General features: G+C 40.1%; 2 protein-coding genes across 9 annotated transcripts in view; one reads left to right on the top strand and one right to left on the bottom strand.

Annotated features, from left to right (window-relative positions):
- The window catches only part of PPAT (phosphoribosyl pyrophosphate amidotransferase), a 41,278-nt gene extending 39,825 nt beyond the window's left edge, over positions 1–1,453 (bottom strand). For 2 of the 3 annotated variants that reach the window (XM_004460586.3, XM_023589422.2), the window contains exon 1: positions 204–1,155. In XM_004460586.3, the coding sequence (XP_004460643.2) occupies positions 204–331 (128 nt within the window). In that variant the 5' untranslated portion in view covers positions 332–1,155. The other variant, XM_071216481.1, reaches the window with a different exon arrangement.
- The window catches only part of PAICS (phosphoribosylaminoimidazole carboxylase and phosphoribosylaminoimidazolesuccinocarboxamide synthase), a 50,357-nt gene that overhangs the window by 20,215 nt on the left and 9,361 nt on the right, over positions 1–20,781 (top strand). For all 6 annotated transcript variants that reach the window (XM_058298063.2, XM_058298059.1, XM_058298058.1 and 3 more), the window contains 7 exons: positions 1,150–1,216; positions 5,633–5,830; positions 16,963–17,141; positions 18,111–18,290; positions 18,387–18,500; positions 19,204–19,287; positions 20,118–20,298. In XM_058298063.2, the coding sequence (XP_058154046.1) occupies positions 1,150–1,216; positions 5,633–5,830; positions 16,963–17,141; positions 18,111–18,290; positions 18,387–18,500; positions 19,204–19,287; positions 20,118–20,298 (1,003 nt within the window). The remainder of the gene's footprint in view (positions 1–1,149; positions 1,217–5,632; positions 5,831–16,962; positions 17,142–18,110; positions 18,291–18,386; positions 18,501–19,203; positions 19,288–20,117; positions 20,299–20,781) is intronic.

Here is a 20,781-nt window from a genome sequence, read left to right as displayed (position 1 = left end):
GGTGGCCCTGGCGCACGCCTGGCATCCTGGTGGGTACCAAAGGCAGGATGACCAGTCCAGGTAAGAGGTTCGGCCTCCCGGCCCTCAGGGGCGCACTAGGTCAAGACAGGCCGCGGGAAGCGGCTTGGGTAGATGGAGAAGCACACATGCCGCTATCCCCACCCATCACCCGCTTGGCCTTCTGCTCCGATTCGGTGGCTCACCGGTGCTGCAGCCCCACGAGTCCCAGGGTGATCACATGCGGTACATCGAGCTGCGTGGGCCATTCTCCTGAGGCGATGCAGCCGAACACGCCACATTCCTCTCGGATCCCCAATTCCTCCAGTTCCATGTTGCCGCCGAGAGCACGTGGAGGAGACCTGCCGCTGCGGCCCACGTCCAAGCGCCAACCAGCAGCCTCCTCCGCCCGTGCGCCCCGAACGATCGCGACAGCAGCTTCCTTCCCCGCGACTGGACCCTCGCTACTGCGGCGGCGCGTGCTTTCCCTAATTAAGCATGCTGGCTCGCCCCCCCGCCACCCTGCCCGGTCCCCGCCAGGCCCACCAATGAGCAGAGGCTCCCGGGCCTAGAGGTGGAGTCACGATTCTGTGGGGTGGAGCCAGTCCTCCACAGGCGATGTCAGGGAAGATAAATTGCCTGCACGTGGAAATCGCTGTTATTTTCCACCGTGCAAGCCTTGGGTGATGAGGACAGCGAAAATTACATATTTCGCTCCCCCAAAATGTGAATTTCTTATGCCCCTCTCCACGTGCTTTCCCCCAGCCACTTGGTACGCTCCAACCTATAACCCTCTCTTGCTGGGAGATCAGGCGTCCCCGAGTGCGCGCTTGAGTAGAGGTCTGCGAGCACGCGCGCTGCGCCTTTCTTGGAACTCTTCCCGCGCAGGGACGGCGGGCGGTCCGGAGGCGGGTCGCGTCGCTGCGCCTGCGCGGCGGGTAGCCCCCTGGGTACCTCCCCCGGCCCCCATATTGAAGTGCTGGGCGGTGTGCAGAACCCTTCAGGGATCCGTTACCGCCGTGGCGTTCTGCGTGCGCGCTGGTGGGCGCGCCACGACTGGCGGCCCCGGAAGGGTGGGCTCGTGTGTGGGCCGCGCGTCCTTCCCCCGCCTTCGGGAGCTTCGCTGACCGCTCCTTTTTTTTTTTCCTCCAGATTCCTACCTCTATTCCTAGAGCAGTTGTTGCTCCCAGCCCACTCAGCGTAATGGCGACAGCTGAGGGTAAGTAACGAGCCTTGAGGTGCGCCAGAGACGCCACGGGCCCGCCAGTCCCTTCTAGCCCTTCCGGTTTTCCGAGTCCGCAGTTCTGAGCTCGCGGGCTTGATGCGGACCCGTGCGGGCCTCGCGGCCCTGACCGCCGCCCTCCTTGGGCGGGTGCCTGGCGTTCTGGGCGGCCGCGCTGGGCGGGCGGACACGTGGCTCGGGCCGCTCGCAGATGCGCCCTGGAAGCCAAAGCGCGTCGGGGCGACCCCGAACTTAACCGAAGTTACCCAGTACTGCCTCCGGGATATGGGAAAAGTCGCAAATAGAGGAAAGGGTAATTAGAACGAGAAGTGTTCAGGAGTTGGCAGGATGACTGGAAATCTCACTTTTGTAAACACTGATAAAAACGATCTCATGAAAATTTGGTGTTGACTCTTGAAACCAAAGTCTTTTTCCTCCTTTGTTAATAAGTCACCTTCTGTCCAGATTTTTCTGTTTAGATTTTGTGTAGTTTGAACTTATTTACCTCTTTCAAAAGTAGACATTGATGCCATGATGGCTTTGGAAAGTCCCCAAACTCCTAGAGACCCTCCCCCCCCCAATTCCTTGCTTCACTTTAAACTTAACTGTTATTTGTCACCAATCATTTTCCCCGATTAGTCAGACCCTAAGGAAAGATTGCTGATAAAACGTTGGTTTTTCCACACACCCAATATCTGAATTTATGTGAACCAAATTGCTTGTACTGGCTGGTCAGTACTCTTTTCCACAAAGAAAATTTGAGGTAAGATTAAAAGGACTCAACAGAGATTCAGATAATATTGAGCAACAACTCCACAAAATCAAAGCATTGAACCAGAGCTTTTCCTGCCATGAGGAAACCTGTACCTATAAACTGATAAAATCTCTAAGATCTTTACTTTTCCATCTTGCATACTCTTGGTAGGTTAATTTTTCTAAAATCGGTTCAGAAAAGGCACTCTCTTGCTTAAAAATGTTTAATGGCATCCCCAAAACTATTAAAAGCCAGTCTGAAGACCCTTTCTGTCCTTACTACTTATTCAGCCCTACTTTCATTTTTCTCTATTGTGAATCCTAAGCCTACATTTCAGCCAGGTTAATTCATCAGAGTTTATTCTCTGTCATTTATGCTGTCTCTCAGAACAGTGCTAAAGAAATACAACGTAAGCCACATTAAAAAGGATTTTAAAAAGAAAGAGGTGAAATTGATTCTATTATATTTTATTGAACCCAGTATACCCAAAATACTGTTTAAGTGTGTCATCTATAAACAAATTATTGAGGTATTTTGTATCCTTTCATAGAAAATCTGAAATCTGATGTGTATTTTACACTTAATGTCACATCTCAATTTGAAGTAGCCACATTGCTAGTGGCTACCTTACTGCACAGCACAATCTAAGAATTATTCTGTTCTTAACTGTGGAAGTTCTCTACTCTTAAGTTTCAACTCTTAAGAGTGATTCCTAGTCCTCAATCTCTTCTCAGTTCAACCAGGAATTCATAGCAGTCATTTTGTTTTTTCTTCTGTTGTTTCTATCCATTTGATTGTCTACTGTAATAAATACTGATTGAAGTAAATGGGGAAAATTGGTGTGTAAATATAAAATTACTTTTGGTAAGCTTTTTTTTTTTTAGAGGTTATTTATTTCTCTCCCCTCCCCCCCCTTGTCTGCTCTCTGAGTCCATTTGCTGTGTGTTCTTTTGTGACTGCTTCTATCTTTATCAGTGGCACTGGGAATCTGTGTTTCTTTTTGTTGTGTCATCTTGCTTTGTCAGCTCTCCATGTGTTCAGCACCATTCTTGGGCAGGCTGCACTTTCTTTCACACTGGGTGGCTCTCCTTACAGGGCGCACTCCTTGCGCATGGGGCTCCTCTACGCAGGGGACCCTGCGTGGCAGGGCATTCCTTGCGCACCTCAGCGCTGTGCATGGGCCAGCTCCACACAGGTCAAGGAGGCCCAGGGTTTGAACCGTGGACCTCCCATGTGGTAGGCAGACACCCTATCGGGCCAAGTCTGCTTCCCTACTTTTGGTAAGTCTTTTTTTTTTTTTTTTTTTTAAGTTTTATTTATTTTATTTAATCCCCCCCTTTCCCCGGTTGTCTGTTCTCTGTGTCTATTTGCTGCGTCTTGTTTCTTTGTCCGCTTCTGTTGTCGTCAGCGGCATGGGAAGTGTGGGCAGCACCATTCCTGGGCAGGCTGCAATTTCTCGCGCTGGGCAGTTCTCCTTATGGGTGCACACCTTGGGCATGGGGCTCCCCTACGCGGGGGACACCCCTGTGTGGCACCGCACTCCTTGCGTGCATCAGCACTGCGCATGGGCCAGCTCGACACGGGTCAAGGAGGCCCAGGGTTTGAACCGCGGACCTCCCATGTGGTAGACGGACGCCCTAACCACTGGGCCAAGTCCGTTTCCCTTGGTAAGTCTTTACTTCATCTTAATATGTTTAAATTTTTAGTTCTTTGTCTAATTTAGGCAATATCCTTGACTTCCACTCTTTTATTCCCATATCGAATCAATCTTCACATTCTTAAAGCTTCCACCTTTTAAATATTTTGAGTCTTTGCCCACTGCTCTTTCCTTAGACCATGACATTTTCTTGCCTGTGTTGCAGTAGCATCCTAACTGTTCGCCCAGTCTCTAGTTTTGTTTCACCTACCCCTTTCATTTCATTCTCCACACAGCAGCCACAATGATCTTTCTAAAATAAACCCCATGGTTGTTTTTGGATAAAGCAAATCATGGCTTATGAGGCCTGAAGGATGTGTAGGGAAAATATAAGGGAAGGGGCTAAGTGTTCCAGACCTTGGGAAGAGCATGTCCAAAAACCTGGGAGGGGATATAGAAGTTCTGTAAAAATTTGGAATTATAGGAGGGAATAGAGAAATATTTGGAGCACTAAACGAGTTCTATCCTAAAGGGTATTTTAATCCTTGTTAATGAATGAGTCAACATAACATGAGGGGTGAAGATTCATTGAGGGCATGGTGCCCTGTCATGGCAGCTGTTAAACTGAATTATAACATCTTTGTTTAATGGTTACCATCACTAGCTGAAGATACAACCCCTGCTTAGCTCTTCTGTTTAGGTCATATCAACACTCCTGCCTTTCTATTACTCTCTTGTCTCTTGTAGTTCCACTCCTTTCTACTCCTTAAACTGCTGCCCATCTCCCCCTGCTCAAATGCAAAGGGCACACAGCCAGTGCTCCAACCATATATGAGTTCTGTTATGCACTCTTTCAACACTTGTCTGTTTACCACCACCTACTACCACTTTCCCTTTTCTGGCTAACTTGATCATTCTTCAGATCTCAACCTAATCATTACTTCTCTGAGGTCTAGATTAGGTGGCCCTGCTATCAACATGTGATCCTATAGTCTGTAGTTATCCTGTTATATTAGAATTATGTCATAATAATCAGCCTCACACACAGTCCTTTGAGGGCAGGAATTAGGTCCTGTTCACTGGTACATCCCCAGTACCTTGCACACTCAGAAAATTCTGGTATCAGGAATGTATTTGAGAATTGATGTGGCTCAAGTGATTGAGTGCCTGATTCCCACATGGGAGGTCCAGGGTTCAGTTCTTGGTGCCTCCTAAAATCAAGAAGGCAAACAACAAAACTAACTTGGTAGCTGATGTGATGCAGTCGTTAAGCGTCAGCTTCCTACATAGGAGGTCCTGGGTTCAGTCTCTGGCCCCAGTACCTCAAAGGAAAAAAAAAAGTGTATTCATGTTCTGGGACATGAGGTGATTTCTCTCAGAAACATGATCTTCACCTAATTCATTCTTACGACCCAGTTATCTACTTTTCTTTAGGTCTTGTGGCCTACATCAAAACTGGATTACCTTTCTTCAAGATTCCTAAAACTAACTTCATAGGCTAGAAATGCTTCCTCTTGCACATAAAATTAACCTATCTGGCTAAATTTTCCATTTGCTTGGTACAGAGAGCAGAAGTTAGAAAATACCTGCAAGCTAATTTACATATGTTTTGTGGATGTATCTATGAAAAGACTTTAGTTACATTAATTATAATATATTTCAATTAATTTTAATTCTTTTTCAGTTATGCCATGAAAGAGGCAGATTGATAATAAAACACAGAATTTGATATCAGAAAACTTAGAATTTTATCTGTCTCTAACATTTCCTAACTTCATGACCTCAACTTTTTGATACCCTATAATTATTTACATAATTGTAATTCTTCACAAAATTAATTGTGTCAAATGTGGTAAGGATGTGAAAATACTGGCTAGATTTTAAGTTTTTATTTAAAATTTTTATTAAAATTAGAACTCAATTTTTATTAAAATTACTACTTTAGTCACTCTAGATGGTTTAGTCTTTAGCATTCAAGAAATTTCTTCCGGCAATATGATATATTTCTATTTTATTTCCACAGTACTGAACATTGGTAAAAAGCTCTATGAGGGTAAAACAAAAGAAATCTATGAATTGCTAGATAGTCCAGGAAAAGTCCTCCTGCAGTCCAAGGACCAGATAACAGCAGGAAATGCAGCTAGAAAGGATCAACTGGAAGGGAAAGCTGCAATCTCAAATAAAATTACCAGTTGTGTTTTTCAGCTGTTACAAGAAGCAGGTAAGTGGCTACATACCATTTTCTCTCCACTTCCTTTGCCTACCTTCTCTTTCATACACACATTTTTCTCTTTCCTGGGGAAATGACATTATTTTGATTAATATCAGTTTGCCGCCATTTTTATCTAGTGCATATATCCCCTCTGTAACTTCTTTCTCCTAGGACATCTTCAGTCTTAAGGAACTTATCTTTGAAGGAAGCCTATTCTAGTTTTAGAAGCTCTTATTGATGAACTGAAATTTACTGCAGTTTCCATGCTGCTGTTTTTTGTTCTGCCCCTTGGAGACCATATACAATTTCAAATCCCTCTCTCACTTGAAAGTCCTGTAAAGTATTGAAAGATAGCAGCCACACCTTCTGCTGTTCCCCAAGGGATTTCCAGGGTTCCCTTACCCACTCTAAAGCTGATTAAATACTTGATTTCCAATAGAGAAGTCTGAGAAACCAAACCAAAATCAGAACATTGTGTAGAGATGGAAGAAAGGAGGAGGGATGGAAAAGATAATTGGGATAATGGGATTTTTTGTAGGGATTCAGTGAGCAGCTGATTGGTTATCAGTGTATAAAATCAGAGCTAGTAAGATATCTTTAGTGATAGGTAGACGGCAGATAAGAACCCTGATCTTCATGGATTTGAGCTCTTTCCTACAGTGTAAGAGACCTCTTTGCCTTGGATCACTTACCTTACTAAGCCCAGGGTTCCTTATTAGTAAAATAAACACATTGTTCTTTATCCTCCTTTGAGTTGTAATTTTATAACTTGATAACTTTCTATACTTTTACTTCCAATATTGCCATATGTCTTTTCATTTCTTAGAGCTTCCAGTAAATACTAATCTTTCTTAAAGGTAAGGATTTTTTATTTTTGTTTCCAGTTAAGGTAGGTATACCTGAATTCCACAAAATAGCAAGGTAGCGCAAGTTAGATCCATTCTTTCAGTACATGTCTTGAGTATTCTTGCTTCCAAGATACTGTTTCACATTTTTAAGTTAATGTGGAAAAATATTTAATTGCAATTCTGATTGTCATCTATGTCATAAATGCCTCTGCATTGAAAGTTTATATTGGTATAAATATAAAGGACCTTCCATATCCTAAGCAATTAAATTTTTATTTCAAGGCCTCCTTGATTAGTAGTTTTCCATGATTGGGTTGATTTTTAAAGAGAGTATAAACAAATTTTAAGTTCCTTTTGACATGCAGATGAATGTTCTATCCATTTTTTTTTCACTTAAATTATTTACATAAACATATATAATAAATGCATGGTAAAAGTTGTGAACTTACAAAACAAACATTCATAACATCATACAGGCCTTTCATACCTCACCCAACAATGCAAATACCTTGCGTTGTTGTGAAACATTTTTAATTAATGATGAAAGAGCATCCTCAAAATATTAATACTAACCAAAGTATCTTACACTTGGTATACTTTTCCCCTACACACCTATTATTATTATTTTAATATTCATACACGAACATACATAATAAATGTATAGTAAAAGTTGTGAACCAAAAAAGCAAGCATGTATCATACAGGGGTCCCATACGTAAACTAACTGTAAACTACCTACCAACACCTTGCATTGTTGTGAGGCATTTGTTACAAATTAGGAAAGAATATCATCAAAGTCTTACTACTAAGTATAGTCCATTTCTTACATTTGGTGTATTTTTCTCAACCCACCCTATTATTATTATTTTTTAATTGAAGTGTATCATTCATACATGAACATGCATAAACAAATGTATAGTAAAGATTGTGAACTTATGAAATAAACATACATAATATCATACAGGGGTCTCGTATATCGCCTCTCCACTAACACTTTGCATTGTTGTGAAACATCTTTTACAAACTATGTAAGAACATCATCAAAATATTACTACTAACTAGTCCATATCTTACATTGGGCATATTTTTTTCCCCAATTCACCCTATTTTTTAAAATTTATTTTTATTACAGATTTTGTGAACTTATAAAACAATTATGCTCATGTGGGGAATTCCCATACAACACCCCTCCATCAACACACCACACTAAGGTGGAACATACGTTACAGATTGTGAGATAATATCAGACTGTTACCACTATCCATGGTCCATAGTGTCCATCTGGCACACTTTTTCCTTACTGCCCCATTATCAACGCAGTACATTTTTGGATAGATGCACAGATACTACAGTATTGCTGTTAACCACAGTCCATTGGTCACTCCAGTTATATTTTTCCCATGCTTCTCCACATTCCCATGACCCTGCAATAGTGATGTACATCTACTCTAGCTTACAAGGGACACTCTTGCTTCCATCAACCACAATATTTATCCTCTGGGTTTACTGAGTTCCTTAGTCCCTAGATTATTCTCTAGATTTCTTTCAATTGAAATTTACATCCCTAGAGTACCCTTTCCAACCACATTTCCATTTTTAAACCAGCTGCTACTCACTATAATGTGTTACTTTCAACTATACATTTTCAAAATTTTACAGTAAAATTAATGAAAACTTCTCTATACGTTAAGCATCAGTGGTCCATCTCAGCCCTCTTTTCTCCTTTCAGAATTCACCACCTGCCATCAGGTCTTCAAGATGTTTTCCTACATTTTCTTCTAGAAGCTTTATGATTCTTGCTTTTATATTTAGGTCTTTGATCCATTTTGGGTTAATTTTTTTTATGAGGTGTGAAATAGGGGTCCTCCTCTTTTGGCTATGGCTATCCACCTTTCCCAGCAGCACTTGTTGAATGGACTGTTCTGCTCGAGCTGGGTGGGTTTGACAGGCTTGTCAAAAATCACTGGACCATAGATGTGAGGGTCTGTTTCTGAGCCATCAATTCACTTCCATTGATCTGTATGTCTCTCTTTATTCCAGTACCATCTAGTTTTACCACTAGTAGCTAGGAAATATGATTTAAAGCCTGGATTTGAAAGTCCTCCAACTTCATTTTTCCTTTTTAAGATGTTTCTGGCTAATTACCTTCCAAATAAATTTGAAAATTGTGTTCTTTTTATTTGTTTAAAAATTGCTGGTGGAATTTTTATTGGGATTGCATTGAATTTGTATAGCAATTTGGATAGAATTGACATCTTAATGATATTTAGTCTTTCAATACATGAGCATGGATTGTTTTCCTGTTATATCTTTTCAAATTTCTTTTGACAGTGCTTTGTAGTTTGCTGAATACAAGTGCTTTACATCCTTGGTTAAGTTTGTTCCTAAATATTTGAGTCTTTTAGTTGCTATCATAAGTGAAACTTTTTTTCCTGACTTCTTCCTCAGATTGTGCATTACTAGTGTCTTTTATAGGCTAATTCAGCTGATATAAGTATAGCTACTCTAGCTTTTGTTTGTTTGTTTTTGTTTTTGTTTTTGTTACTGTATGCATGGATTATCTTTTTCCAGCCTTTCATTTTCAGTCTATTGATATTCTCGGGTCTAAGGTGTTTTTCCTGTAGACAGCATATAGATGGCTCATATTTTCTTATCCATTCTGCCAGTCTGTGTATTTTGATTGGGGAGTTTAATCCACTGTCATTCAGTGTTATTGCTGTAAAGGCAGTTCTTATTTCACCCATTTTGACCTTTGGGTTTTATCTGTCATATTTTACTTTGACCAGTCTTTTGAGACGTTTAATTTCTTCTATTGATATGATATTCATTTCTAGACTGTCTTCAATGTCTTTTTCCTCTCTTTTCAGACTGTAGCATATCCTTTAGTATTTCCTGCAAGACCAATCTCTTTGTTATAAACTCACTCAGTTTCTGTTCATCTGTGAATATTCTAAACTCACTCTCATTTTTGAAAGACAGTTCTGCTGGACGTTAAGATTCTTGGTTGTAAGTTTTTCTCTTAAACATATCATACAACTGATTTCTTGCCTCCATGGTTTCTGATGAGAAATTGCGTAATCTTACTGGGTATTCCTTATATTTTATGCATTGCTTTTATCTTGCTGCTCTCAGAATTCTCTGTCTTTGGCATTTGACATTCTGATTAGTATGTATTTTGGATTTGGTCTATTTGGATTTATTCAGATGGGAGTACATTGTGCTTCTTAGACATGGATATCTGTGTCCTTCAGTAGGGTTGGGAAATTGTCTACCCTTCTTCAGATATTCCTTCTGCCCCTTTTCCCTTTTCTTCTTGGGACACCCATGATATGTATGTTTGCACGTCTCTTGCTTTAATTCCCTGAGACCCTGTTTAATTTTTTCCATTCTTTTCTACATGTGCTCTTTTGTATGTTTGCTCTCAGATACCATGTCTTCAAACTCACTGATCCTTTCTTTTGCTTCCACAGTTTTATTACATGTCTCCAGTGTTTTTTTTTACTCCAACCTCCCCCCCCCCCCCCAGCCATTCCCCACTCTCTGTCAATTTGCTGTGTGTTCTTCTATGTCTGCCTGCATTCTCATTAGGCGGCTCTGGGAACGGATCCTGGGACCTTCCAGAGTGGAAAAGAGGCAATTACTCTCTTGTGCCACTTCAACTCCCTGTTCTGCTACATCTTCTTATTTTCTCTCCTGTGTTTCTTGTTATGTCATCTTGCTGCGCCAACTCTCTGTGTTGGCTGGCACTCCTGCATGAGACAGCATTCCCACATGGGCTGGCGCTCTGCATGGGCCAGCTCTCCACGTGGGCCAGCTTGCCCTCACCAGGAGGCCCTGGGCATCGAATCCTGGACCTCCCATATGGTAGACAGGAGTCCAGTTGGTTGAGCCATATCCGTTTCCCTCCAGTGTTTTCCCCTTCCCCCCCTTGTGGCTTTTTGCATACTGTGTGCTCTCTGGGTCCATTTGTTATGTGTTCTTCTGTGTATGTTTTTATTTATTCCCCCCCCCCCCTTTTGTGGCTTGCTTGTTGTCTGTTCTCTGTGTCTGTTCACTGCGTGCTCTTCTGCAGTTTTGCTTGTCTCTCTTTTTTTGTTGGATCACCTTGCTGAGTCAGCTCTCCACAGCGCTTGCGGGCCAGGCGGCATTTTGCGGTGCCGGGGCTTGCTGAGACCAGCTCAGCAATAGGTGTGCACGAAGGGAAGGCGATGCAGAACTAAAGAAATAAAAGGACAGAAAGAAAGACACAAGAGGAAACAAAGATGGGACCAGGGGACTTGGCACAGCTTTTGAAACTGAGAGCCTCAACCTGTTTCCACTCATTTTTATTTGGAAGCTAATGAGCAGCTGTCTGCTATCAGAACTGCAATGTTTACAATAACAGGAAGCAACTGCAACTATTTGTAATACGGTAACATTTACAATAACAGGTAGCAACTGCAACATCATCTACAATAACAGGAGCAACACATAGGTAAGCCAGTTTTTCACAACACAGGCTGGCGGCTCTCTGCATTGTGCAGGTGAGCCTGCCTTCACAAGGAGGCGGTGGGATGTGAACCCAGGGCCTCCCATATTGTAGACAGGAACCCAACTGATTGAGCCACAGCCACTTCCCCATCCAGTGTATTTTTAATTTCATATATTGCGTGTTTCATTCTTATAAGATCTGCTATTTTTCTTTGTATGCTTTCAAATTCTTCTCTGTGCACATCCAGTGTCTTAATATCCTTAATCTCCTTAGCCATCTCATTGAATTTATTAAAGAGATTTGTTTAAACATCTGTGATTAGATGACTCAACTCCTTTATGTTATCTGGAGGTTTATCTTGTTTCTTTAAATGGACCATATCTTCCTGTTTCTTGGTATGGATTGTAGTTTTTTGTTGGTGTCTTGGCATCTGGCTTACTAGATGTATATATTCTGGGTGCAGTTTCTCTCTTTAGTTTTAGGGCTTTATTACCCTTTTTCCTTCGTTGGTTGTGTTGTATGGGCCAAGGATGTAATTGGTGCTGTAAGCTTTGGAGGCTCAAGCTGCTTGCATTGCCCCAGGGACCCATGAAGCTTCCCCCACCTTTCTCCTTTCCCAGGGGTAGGGGCAGAGTCACTGCCATGTTTAATAATCCAAGTCATTCAGGCCCAGACTGTCTTTGCCTGGAAAGACTGATGAGGGCATACCCTTCCTCCTCTGCCTGGGATAGGGATAGAGCTGCAGGTTTGGGCAGCAATCTTTGTCATGTGGGTCCAAAATGACCACAGGTACCCCCACTGACTATTCAGTTTGTGCCAGCTGAATACCTATATTTCCCCAGAGAGGCTGGTGCAGGGCTTACCAGCTTCCTCCCTGTCAAGAGGAAGGGTCTAGGGCTGCAGTCTGACCTGGGTGGAAAGAAGCTGGCCCCTGCTGTCACTGTGATTTTCAGCCATCCGTGCTTCTCCTCATGCAGAGTCAAAATGGCAGCTACTGGCCTCTTTCCAACTTTGACAGGTTCAAACTTTAACTGTTCTTAGGGTTATACTTTAGTCAGCTGAATTTACTAATCAGTAGCTGAACTCAGTGGTCAACTGTCTCTTCTGCCCCTCTTTTGGGAAAAGGAGCTTCCAACTCCAGTCTCAGACTAGCTCCTGGTGGTGCTTGCGCCACCAGAAAAGGGTGATCGAGGTCTCCGCAGTGTGGCCTGTTTCCTGGAAAGGCTGATGCAGGTCCTCCCACTTGCCTCCCTGCTGGAGGCGGTGCTAGGGATTAGGCTAGAGCTGCAGTCTGATCTGGATGAAAAGGTGGTCCCTGTCAGCACTGTGATTGTCAGTCTATCCCGCTTCCTGGAACTCTCTCTTGCCATTGGTGGAATTAAAATGGTGGCTACTGGCCTCTTTCTGACTTGGATAGGTTCAAACTTTAGCTGTTCTTAGCATTATACTTTAGCCTGCCGAATTTGCTATCAGTACTTGCTGAAGTTGGTGTCCAGCTGTCTTCTCCGCCATTTTTGGGAAATGGAGCTTCCAATTCCAGCCGCAGAATAGTTCCCAAGGCAGCTTGTGCCACCAGTGGAGGATGGGCACCAGCCTTTGCGGCATGGCATGCTCTACTTACGAATCTTCTCTGCAGATAGGCAGTCTCCTTCCATTCTTTCAAGAATGTTGCAGGCTGCTCTTTTGGTTTCCTAGAACCTCCAAACAGGTGCTTTAGATAGATCTGGGGTATTACTAACTGCCCTGTAGCACAAGCTGACTATAGTAGCTCCTTACTCTCCTGTCATCCTACCCTTTTTTTTGTTTGTTTGTTTTTTAAGATTTATTTTCATTTATTTCTCCCACCCCCTCACTGTGTGCACTTGCTATGTCTGTTTGTCTTCCTTGTTTCTTTAGGATGTACCAGGAACCAAACCCTGGACCTCCGATGTGGAAGGGAGGCACCCAGTCACTTGAGCCACCTCCATTCTCTGCTTTGTTTTGTCGCTCATTTTTTCTTCTTGTGTCTCTGTTGTGTCAGTTTGCTGTGCCTGCACATCATGTCAGATCACTGTCGTTTTCAGGAGGTCCCTGAAACTGATTCAGAGACCTTCTGTGTAGTATGCAGGCTCTCAGTTAATTGAGCTACATCCATGTTCTTTTCCTACCTATCCACTGTTTCTTCTTTCTTTCTTTCTTTCTTTCTCTCTCTCTCTCCCCCCCCCCCCCCCCCCCCGTTGTCTGCTCTCTGTCCATTCGCTGTGTGTTCTTCTGTGACTGCTCCTATCCTTAGCAGCGGCACTGGGAATCTGTGTTTCTTTTTGTTGCATCATCTTGCTGTGTCAGCTCTCCGTGTGTGCGGTGCCATTCTTGGGCAGGCTGCACTTTCTTTTGCGCTGGGTGGCTCTCCTTACAGGGTGTATTCCTTGCGCATGGGCTCCCCTATGTGGGGGACATCCCTGCGTGGCACGGCACTCCTTACGCGCATCAGCACTGTGCATGGGCCAGCTCCACACAGATCAGGGAGGCCCGAGGTTTGAACCTTGGACCTCCCATGTGGTAGGCAGATGCCCTATCCAATGGACCAAATCTACCTCCCTGTCCTAACCACTTTCAGCCTCCAAGTTATCTCCCTCTGTCCATACTGTGATTTTTTTAAGGTACTTAATCCTTTAACATATTACCAAAAATAGTTCCTTTGTATTTTTAGTAGTTGTTATGTACCTGTGGGATTATATATGTACTGTCTAGTAATAGAATATAATATAAGTCCAAATTTTTATTTGTTTATTTATAATGTGTCTCTGCTCTTTTGGAACTTTATGGAAAGTGAGTTAGGGTGACTCATATCTTCTCAGTTTGTCCAGGACTTTCCCAGTTTTAACTCTGAAAGTCCTGCATCTCAGGGAAACTGGGTAGTTGGTCACCCTAAATGGAGTATATAATATTGTGAAACTAAAGAAAATCTAAGCTTCTAATTTTTAAAAATTAGTGTTAGGGGATAAATTAGTAATCCTATTTAAAACTTTTTCTTCATGTTCCAAATTAAAGGTGTTTCTAGAAATAAGAATGGGAAGAACACTGGAATGAGAACTGGAAAATCAGGATTCTAGTTTTCTCATTATGAGCAAATTGTAAAGTACTGTACAAATAATAGGTAATACTTTTCAACGGAAATAGTACTGAACATGCTGTATCTGAGTTATGAAATTTTCGATGTGATCTCAATACTTAAAAATCAAAATCTTTATTATTTTTTTCTGGTAAAAATCTAGCTTTTCTCAGCTCCTCAGAGAAATTCATTGTAATTAATTTTGTGTGATGTTAGTGATGTGAGTAATAGTCCTGCAGTTGCTAAACCACAGATGGGGAAGAATGGCTACTAGGATATGTGCGCAGATTAGCTATAATATATGGCCATGATAATTCAGGGTATATAAGTGACAATAGCCTGCCGAATTTGCTTATCTTAATCTTAGTGGAAGTTTTGAGTTTTGCAGACAGCTAAGAAAGTGGGAGTTTTTTCTTATGCAGTCCTGTAATCTGTTTCGATAACTAGCATGTATATTAGAAACAATCATTATATCCTTTTTTTTTTTCTTTTCTTTTCTGTATAGAGATCTTTACCATAAGATGATTCTGTGCTTTTTGTTTCCTTAGCTTAGCTGTGGGAGAGGGCCCTCCTCTAAATAAAAGTGATTATTGTTGGGAGCAGATGTGGCTCAAGTAGTTGAACGCTTGTCTCCCACATGAGAGGTCCCAGGTTTTGTTCCCAGTGTCTCCTGAAAAAAACAGAAAACAGCAAGTGTTAAACCAACCAGTAAAATCAACTCAGGGTAGCCGATGTGGCTCAGTAGTTGAGCACTGGCTTCCCACATACAAGGTCCTGGGTTCAATCTCTGGCCCCTGGTACCTCAAAAAAAAAAAAAGGCTATTGTTTACATTAAAACAAAGACTACATTAAAACAAAGGCTATTATTTACATTAGAAAATAGAATTAGATACAAATGGGTCAAGCTTGGTAGACAAATGAACAAATATGTCTGTAGTGATTAGTAGACCTTAAGAGCTCTTGAAGTCAGAGATCTAGTTAAATTTGTTAAAATGATCATTTTACTTCTACCCTTCCCATTTTCTCCCAGAGTTCTTGTTCATGTAACACATCATAGTTTATTTTTTCCCTGTTTAAATTGAATCTTACTAGCCAAACCCAAAGGAAATGTAGAGAAAACAGTATAGGTTTTGGAATTTGACAGTGCATTTCAAGCCCAGGAACCATGTCTTATTGAAAAGTATGACCTAATTTTGTGAAATTACTTAACTTCTTTGAGCCTTTGACTCTTCTATTGTAAAATGTAAATAAACCGACATCAAGAATTTTATGTGGCGGCGGATTTGGCCCAGTGGTTAGGGCATCTGTCTACCACATGGGAGGTCCGCGGTTCAAACCCCGGGCCTCCTTGACCCGTGTGGGGCTGGCCCATGCACAGTGCTGATGCGTGCAAGGAGCGCCATGCCACGCGGGGATGTCCCCCGCGTAGGGGAGCCCCATGCGCAAGGAGTGCATCCCGTAAGGAGAGCCGCCCAGTGCGAAAGACAAGTGCAGCCTGCCCAAGAATGGCGCCGCCCACATGGAGAGCTGACACAGCAAGATGACGCAACAAAAAGAAACACAGATTGCCATGCCACTGACAACAACAGAAGTGGACTTAAAGAAGACACAGCAAATAGACACAGAGAACAGACAACCGGGGTGGGGGGTAAGGGGAGAGAAATAAATAAAAAATACATAAAATAAAATAAAAGAATTTTATGTGAGGTGAAAATCGCATTAGGATTCTGGGAGATGTCTAAATTCACATGAATGCTATATTATTACTTTGTACTGTGGTATAATAGACACTTAAATCAGTATAGCACAATGGATAAGTGATCAGCTCCTGAAGTTCAGATAGTATGGGTTAGAATAGAAACCCTGTTTTACTTACTACTAACTGACATGTAACTACTGTGTCTAAATGTCCTTGTCATGTTGGAATGATCATAATAGTATCTACCTTATTTGGTGTTATGAGGATTAAACTAAAAAAGCCCCATATTTACAGTGCTTAGAACAATACCTGCCATAAAATGGTTTCTTGATACATGTTAACTACCAAATATTAAGAGAAAAAGGGGAGAAAAAGTGAAAAAGGCTTTTCAGAAGTTAGAGCTGTATCTGATTGTGATATATAGCTCTAAGTAGATTGATATTCTCTATGGCCTATATAATACTGGACCATAGAATCTGAGAATCCTATGTTTAGAGATCATTTAGTGCAAAGTTATATACTCAGTGGCAGAGGAGGTACTCAATGGAGGTCATACAAATGTTTTTATTGTAGCTCCTCATCACAGGCCTGGCTTTTGGTGGCTTTGCCTCCAAGACTATTCACCAGTATTCACCCATGCATTACCATAACAAGGAAAATCAGTAATAACATTAAACTACTCAGTGAAAATCTTTAATATGTTGAATTGACTAGGCCAAATAAGTATCTAGTGAATGAATGAATGAGCAAATGAATGGTAAATATACTGGGACCTAGATCTTCTGATCCAATATATACTTTGCCATACAATACTAAAATTAAATACTCTTTAATATTTTGATAAGCAAGAGAAAACCGTATTTATTTTCTATTTTCATCTTTAAAAACAGTTTTTGGCAGTGCTATTTAGGAATAATGCATTTGGCTAGAAGTGTTGTGAGATTTTGTTTTGTAAAGGGTAGTTATGTTTCAGATCTACCTTTGCAAAGAAAATTATAATTTTTTTTTTACCTTTATACCATCTATCTGTAGGTATCAAAACTGCTTTCACTAGAAAATGTGGGGAAACAGCTTTTATTGCACCCCGGTGTGAAATGATTCCAATTGAATGGGTTTGTAGAAGAATAGCAACTGGTTCCTTTCTCAAAAGAAACCCTGGCGTTAAGGAAGGATATAAATTTTACCCACCTAAAGTGGAGATGTTTTTCAAGGTAATTAATTTTATTCTTCTGTGTTTTATTATGATTACATAGCAAATTTATAAAGTTAAAAGAGTTAAAAATCTTAAAGATTTTGGTATGCCAGGCATTCGAGAAATTTATGTCAATAATGCACAATTCCATTAGGAATGACAAATCCTGTAATTCTGTTTTGAAACAAAAACATCTTTGATGATCCATTTATTTTGGACTAAGATGGCTAACAAAATCAGTGATTTAAATGAGCAGTTATGAAGAAGAAAAAAAACTGTTAATGCAAGATTTATTGTCGCAGAGTTTAAAGACAAACTAGTATGAGGGATCTTATATTCCAATACAAGAAAACTGTATTATCAGTGTCTCTTATAAGCAGAAATAGAGAATGATGTTATAGAAATCAGTTGTGAGTTTTTATTAGTTTTTTCTATTGAAACTGCTTTTTCATCTTGGTTTATGCTGTTGAGCATAATTCTACTTGGGAAGCATTGTCAGTATGTTTCATTTTTAATCAATGAGTTGCATAAGTTGAAGGGTCCATATTATGATTATAATTACACAAAAAAAGAATCCATAAAAATTTTTCATATAAAGTTGGGGGACACTACCAGAATAAAATGAAAGTATTTTATTTTTTTATTTTTATGTTTACTGTTTATGTGGTCTCTTGAATTATCTAAAATAATGTTCTTAAAGATTTTATAAGTTCTTAGCAAAGGTAACATTGAAAGGTTATGATAACTCTTTAAATACTGTATGATCTAGAAGAAGACATTCATCTAAATGTTTTGAATTTTAAATTGGTAGGCAGTAGACAAAAATAACTGCTTTGAATTAAAGGGTATTTTGAACAAAAATAAAATCTTTAGATAAGATGAATATTTGAGGAATTCAGACTTGAGGAGAAAAGGACTTTAATTTTTCTGAAAAGTTCAGAAGTTTTAGATTTAAATTAATTATAATTCTTCTATACTTTATTCTCAGGATGATGCCAATAATGATCCACAGTGGTCTGAGGAACAGCTAATTGCTGCAAAATTTTGCTTTGCTGGACTAGTTATAGGCCAAACTGAAGTGGATATCATGAGTCATGCTACGCAGGCAATTTTTGAAATATTGGAAAAATCTTGGTTGTCCCAGAACTGTGCACTGGTTGATATGAAGGTAAAAATAACCCAAAGAGATTTGAAAGTAAAGATTATAACTGAGAAATGTCATTAGTGGCATAGTTTAAAAGATTTTGTGATATATTGTTTCTAGATCGAATTTGGTGTTAATATAACCTCCAAAGAAATTGTACTTGCTGACGTTATTGATAATGATTCCTGGAGACTCTGGCCGTCAGGAGATCGAAGCCAACAGAAAGACAAGCAGGTTATACTTCAAGTTTTTAATCCTTTGTGATATAAAATGGGATAGAGAAGGCAAGGGGCGGAGATGAGAGGAAAATAAAAGTTATTTTTCTCTGCCCTATAAACCTGATTTACTGCTATTTAAAGATAAATTTTTATTTCCTGTATCTTGAAAAAATATATAGGAGCAATATTTTATGTTTACATTCCATATTTCTCAGCTCTTAAAAGACTCAGGGGAGCAGGTGTAGTTCAGTTGTTTGAGTGCCTGTTTCCTGTGTGTGAGGTCCTGGGTTCAATCCCCTGTACCTCCTTAAAAAAAATTTTTTTTTGAAGACTCATAACAACAGAAACATTCTTGTTTTGCTGATTGAAAACTAAGGATCTGCCAGGATAAGTATATTCACAATTATAAGAGTAAGTGGCAGATCTGGGACTCTACCCCAAGTCTTCCGGCTCTCATCATTCCATTACTGCTCTTTTGAAATACAAAATTAGGGCAAAACCCATTCTACACTTAATATATTAGTTTTCAGGGCAGTTAATTTTAGTTGCTAGTGTGGAAAGTTAAAACTCCGACTCTTAAATTAAAATAATCAGGTGATGAATTTGTAGATTTGGATACATTTTTAGATTATCTCTTGATAATTCCTACTCCAAACTCAGAAACTGCATAGTGTTCACACAGCAAGAGATTCTTCTAAACTTTCAGTCTTGTTTTCTAGTTATATCGTGATCTCAAGGAAGTAACTCCTGAAGGACTCCAGATGGTAAAGAAAAATTTTGAATGGGTTGCAGACAGAATACAGGTAAAATTTCTGTAGTAAGCCCATAGTGTATTGTGTTTTTCTTCTAAGAAAATTTCTGTTTTTAAAAAAACCATGTGTGTGGATGTGTGGATGTAGTGCTTTTATTTATTTTCCAGGGACTTGAGAGAAAGGGGCACCTTTAAGAAATGTACCAGCTATACTATCCTCACTAGTATACTGGAAGTCAGCTGGCCATGTACCCTTCCCACATACTGTTGGGGAAACTTGGAATCCTTGTCTCCTTCCTGCCCTTCCTCGAAAAACCTTACGTTTCCTACTTGGCTCTCTACTGATTACAATTCTAAGTCACTTTAAAATGTCACTTAAGTTTTATGGTATTAACTATAATTCCATGAAATTTTAATGGAATTTGTGATTATCCAAGGGTTATAACTACCTTTTAGAACATTATTTCCATAGGAACATGAATTTTGAATTCCAGGCAACTCAAGTTTAACAAAAATTTACAACATGACGTGTAATTCAGTTGATTATAGCTTAAAACCTTCATTAAGCAGAATGTGCCAAACATTTTAAGATGAAGTAATTTGTTTTCCAGTGTCCTTAATATTAGAGTAGCATGATTATTTATCTTATTAAAAATTGTGTTAACTATAAAGACCATGTACCTATATAGAGGTTACCTTTTATAAAAATTCTTTGTCATTTTGTTTCTCTTTGTCATTTTGTTTCTCTTTGTCATTTTGTTTCTCTTTGTCTTAAATTTAGAAAATATTCTTTTCAGATGTAATTTTACTATAAACTAGAGCTCTGTAAACTATTATGGAATTCATTTTTGTCTTTTTCATATTCCATGTTTGTTTTTCCAGTTGCTTCTGAGATCAGAAAGTCGGTGCAGGGTTGTAGTATTGATGGGCTCAACCTCTGATCTTGGTCACTGTGAAAAAATTAAGAAGGCGTGTGGAAATTTTGGCATTCCATGTGAACTTCGGGTAACCTCTGCCCATAAAGGACCAGATCAAACACTGAGGATTAAAGCTGAATATGAAGGTAAATTTCAAATAACTAGAGCATTTCAGGAAGTTCTTACTTTGCCAAAATGTTTTATGTTTATACAATAATGCTGAAAACGGGCTTTGCCACATTTCCAAGGGAAAAAAATCATGTGATAGGCTAAGTTCTCAAGTTATTCACCTCCAAAGAGTTTAGGGTTCTCAGCAAAACCTTGGAAAAGAAAGGAGCAGGGAACAGAATTGGAAATGTGAGCATGAAAAGAAAATAAAGACTAGAAGTGGGAAGACCTGGTATTTTTATTTGATAAGCCCATGAACATTGTTTCTTATATGCGCCAACAGAAAATATGCCCCTCGTCAATTATGGGAGGTGTGAGTTTGAAATAGCAGATACTCTCAAGTATCTTAATGGCCTACTTCTTTTGGGAGGCAGTCAAACATGAAGTTAAGAAATAGTTGCAGAATGTAGTGCATAAAAGAAATGCCTTGTTGGGATAGCATTTACCTAAAATATTGGAGC

Source organism: Dasypus novemcinctus, chromosome 1, assembly GCF_030445035.2.
Source record: "Dasypus novemcinctus isolate mDasNov1 chromosome 1, mDasNov1.1.hap2, whole genome shotgun sequence".
NCBI classification, from domain to species: domain Eukaryota; kingdom Metazoa; phylum Chordata; class Mammalia; order Cingulata; family Dasypodidae; genus Dasypus; species Dasypus novemcinctus.
Note: the sequence above shows the minus strand (reverse complement) of the source record. Positions and strands in the feature narration are given on the sequence as shown.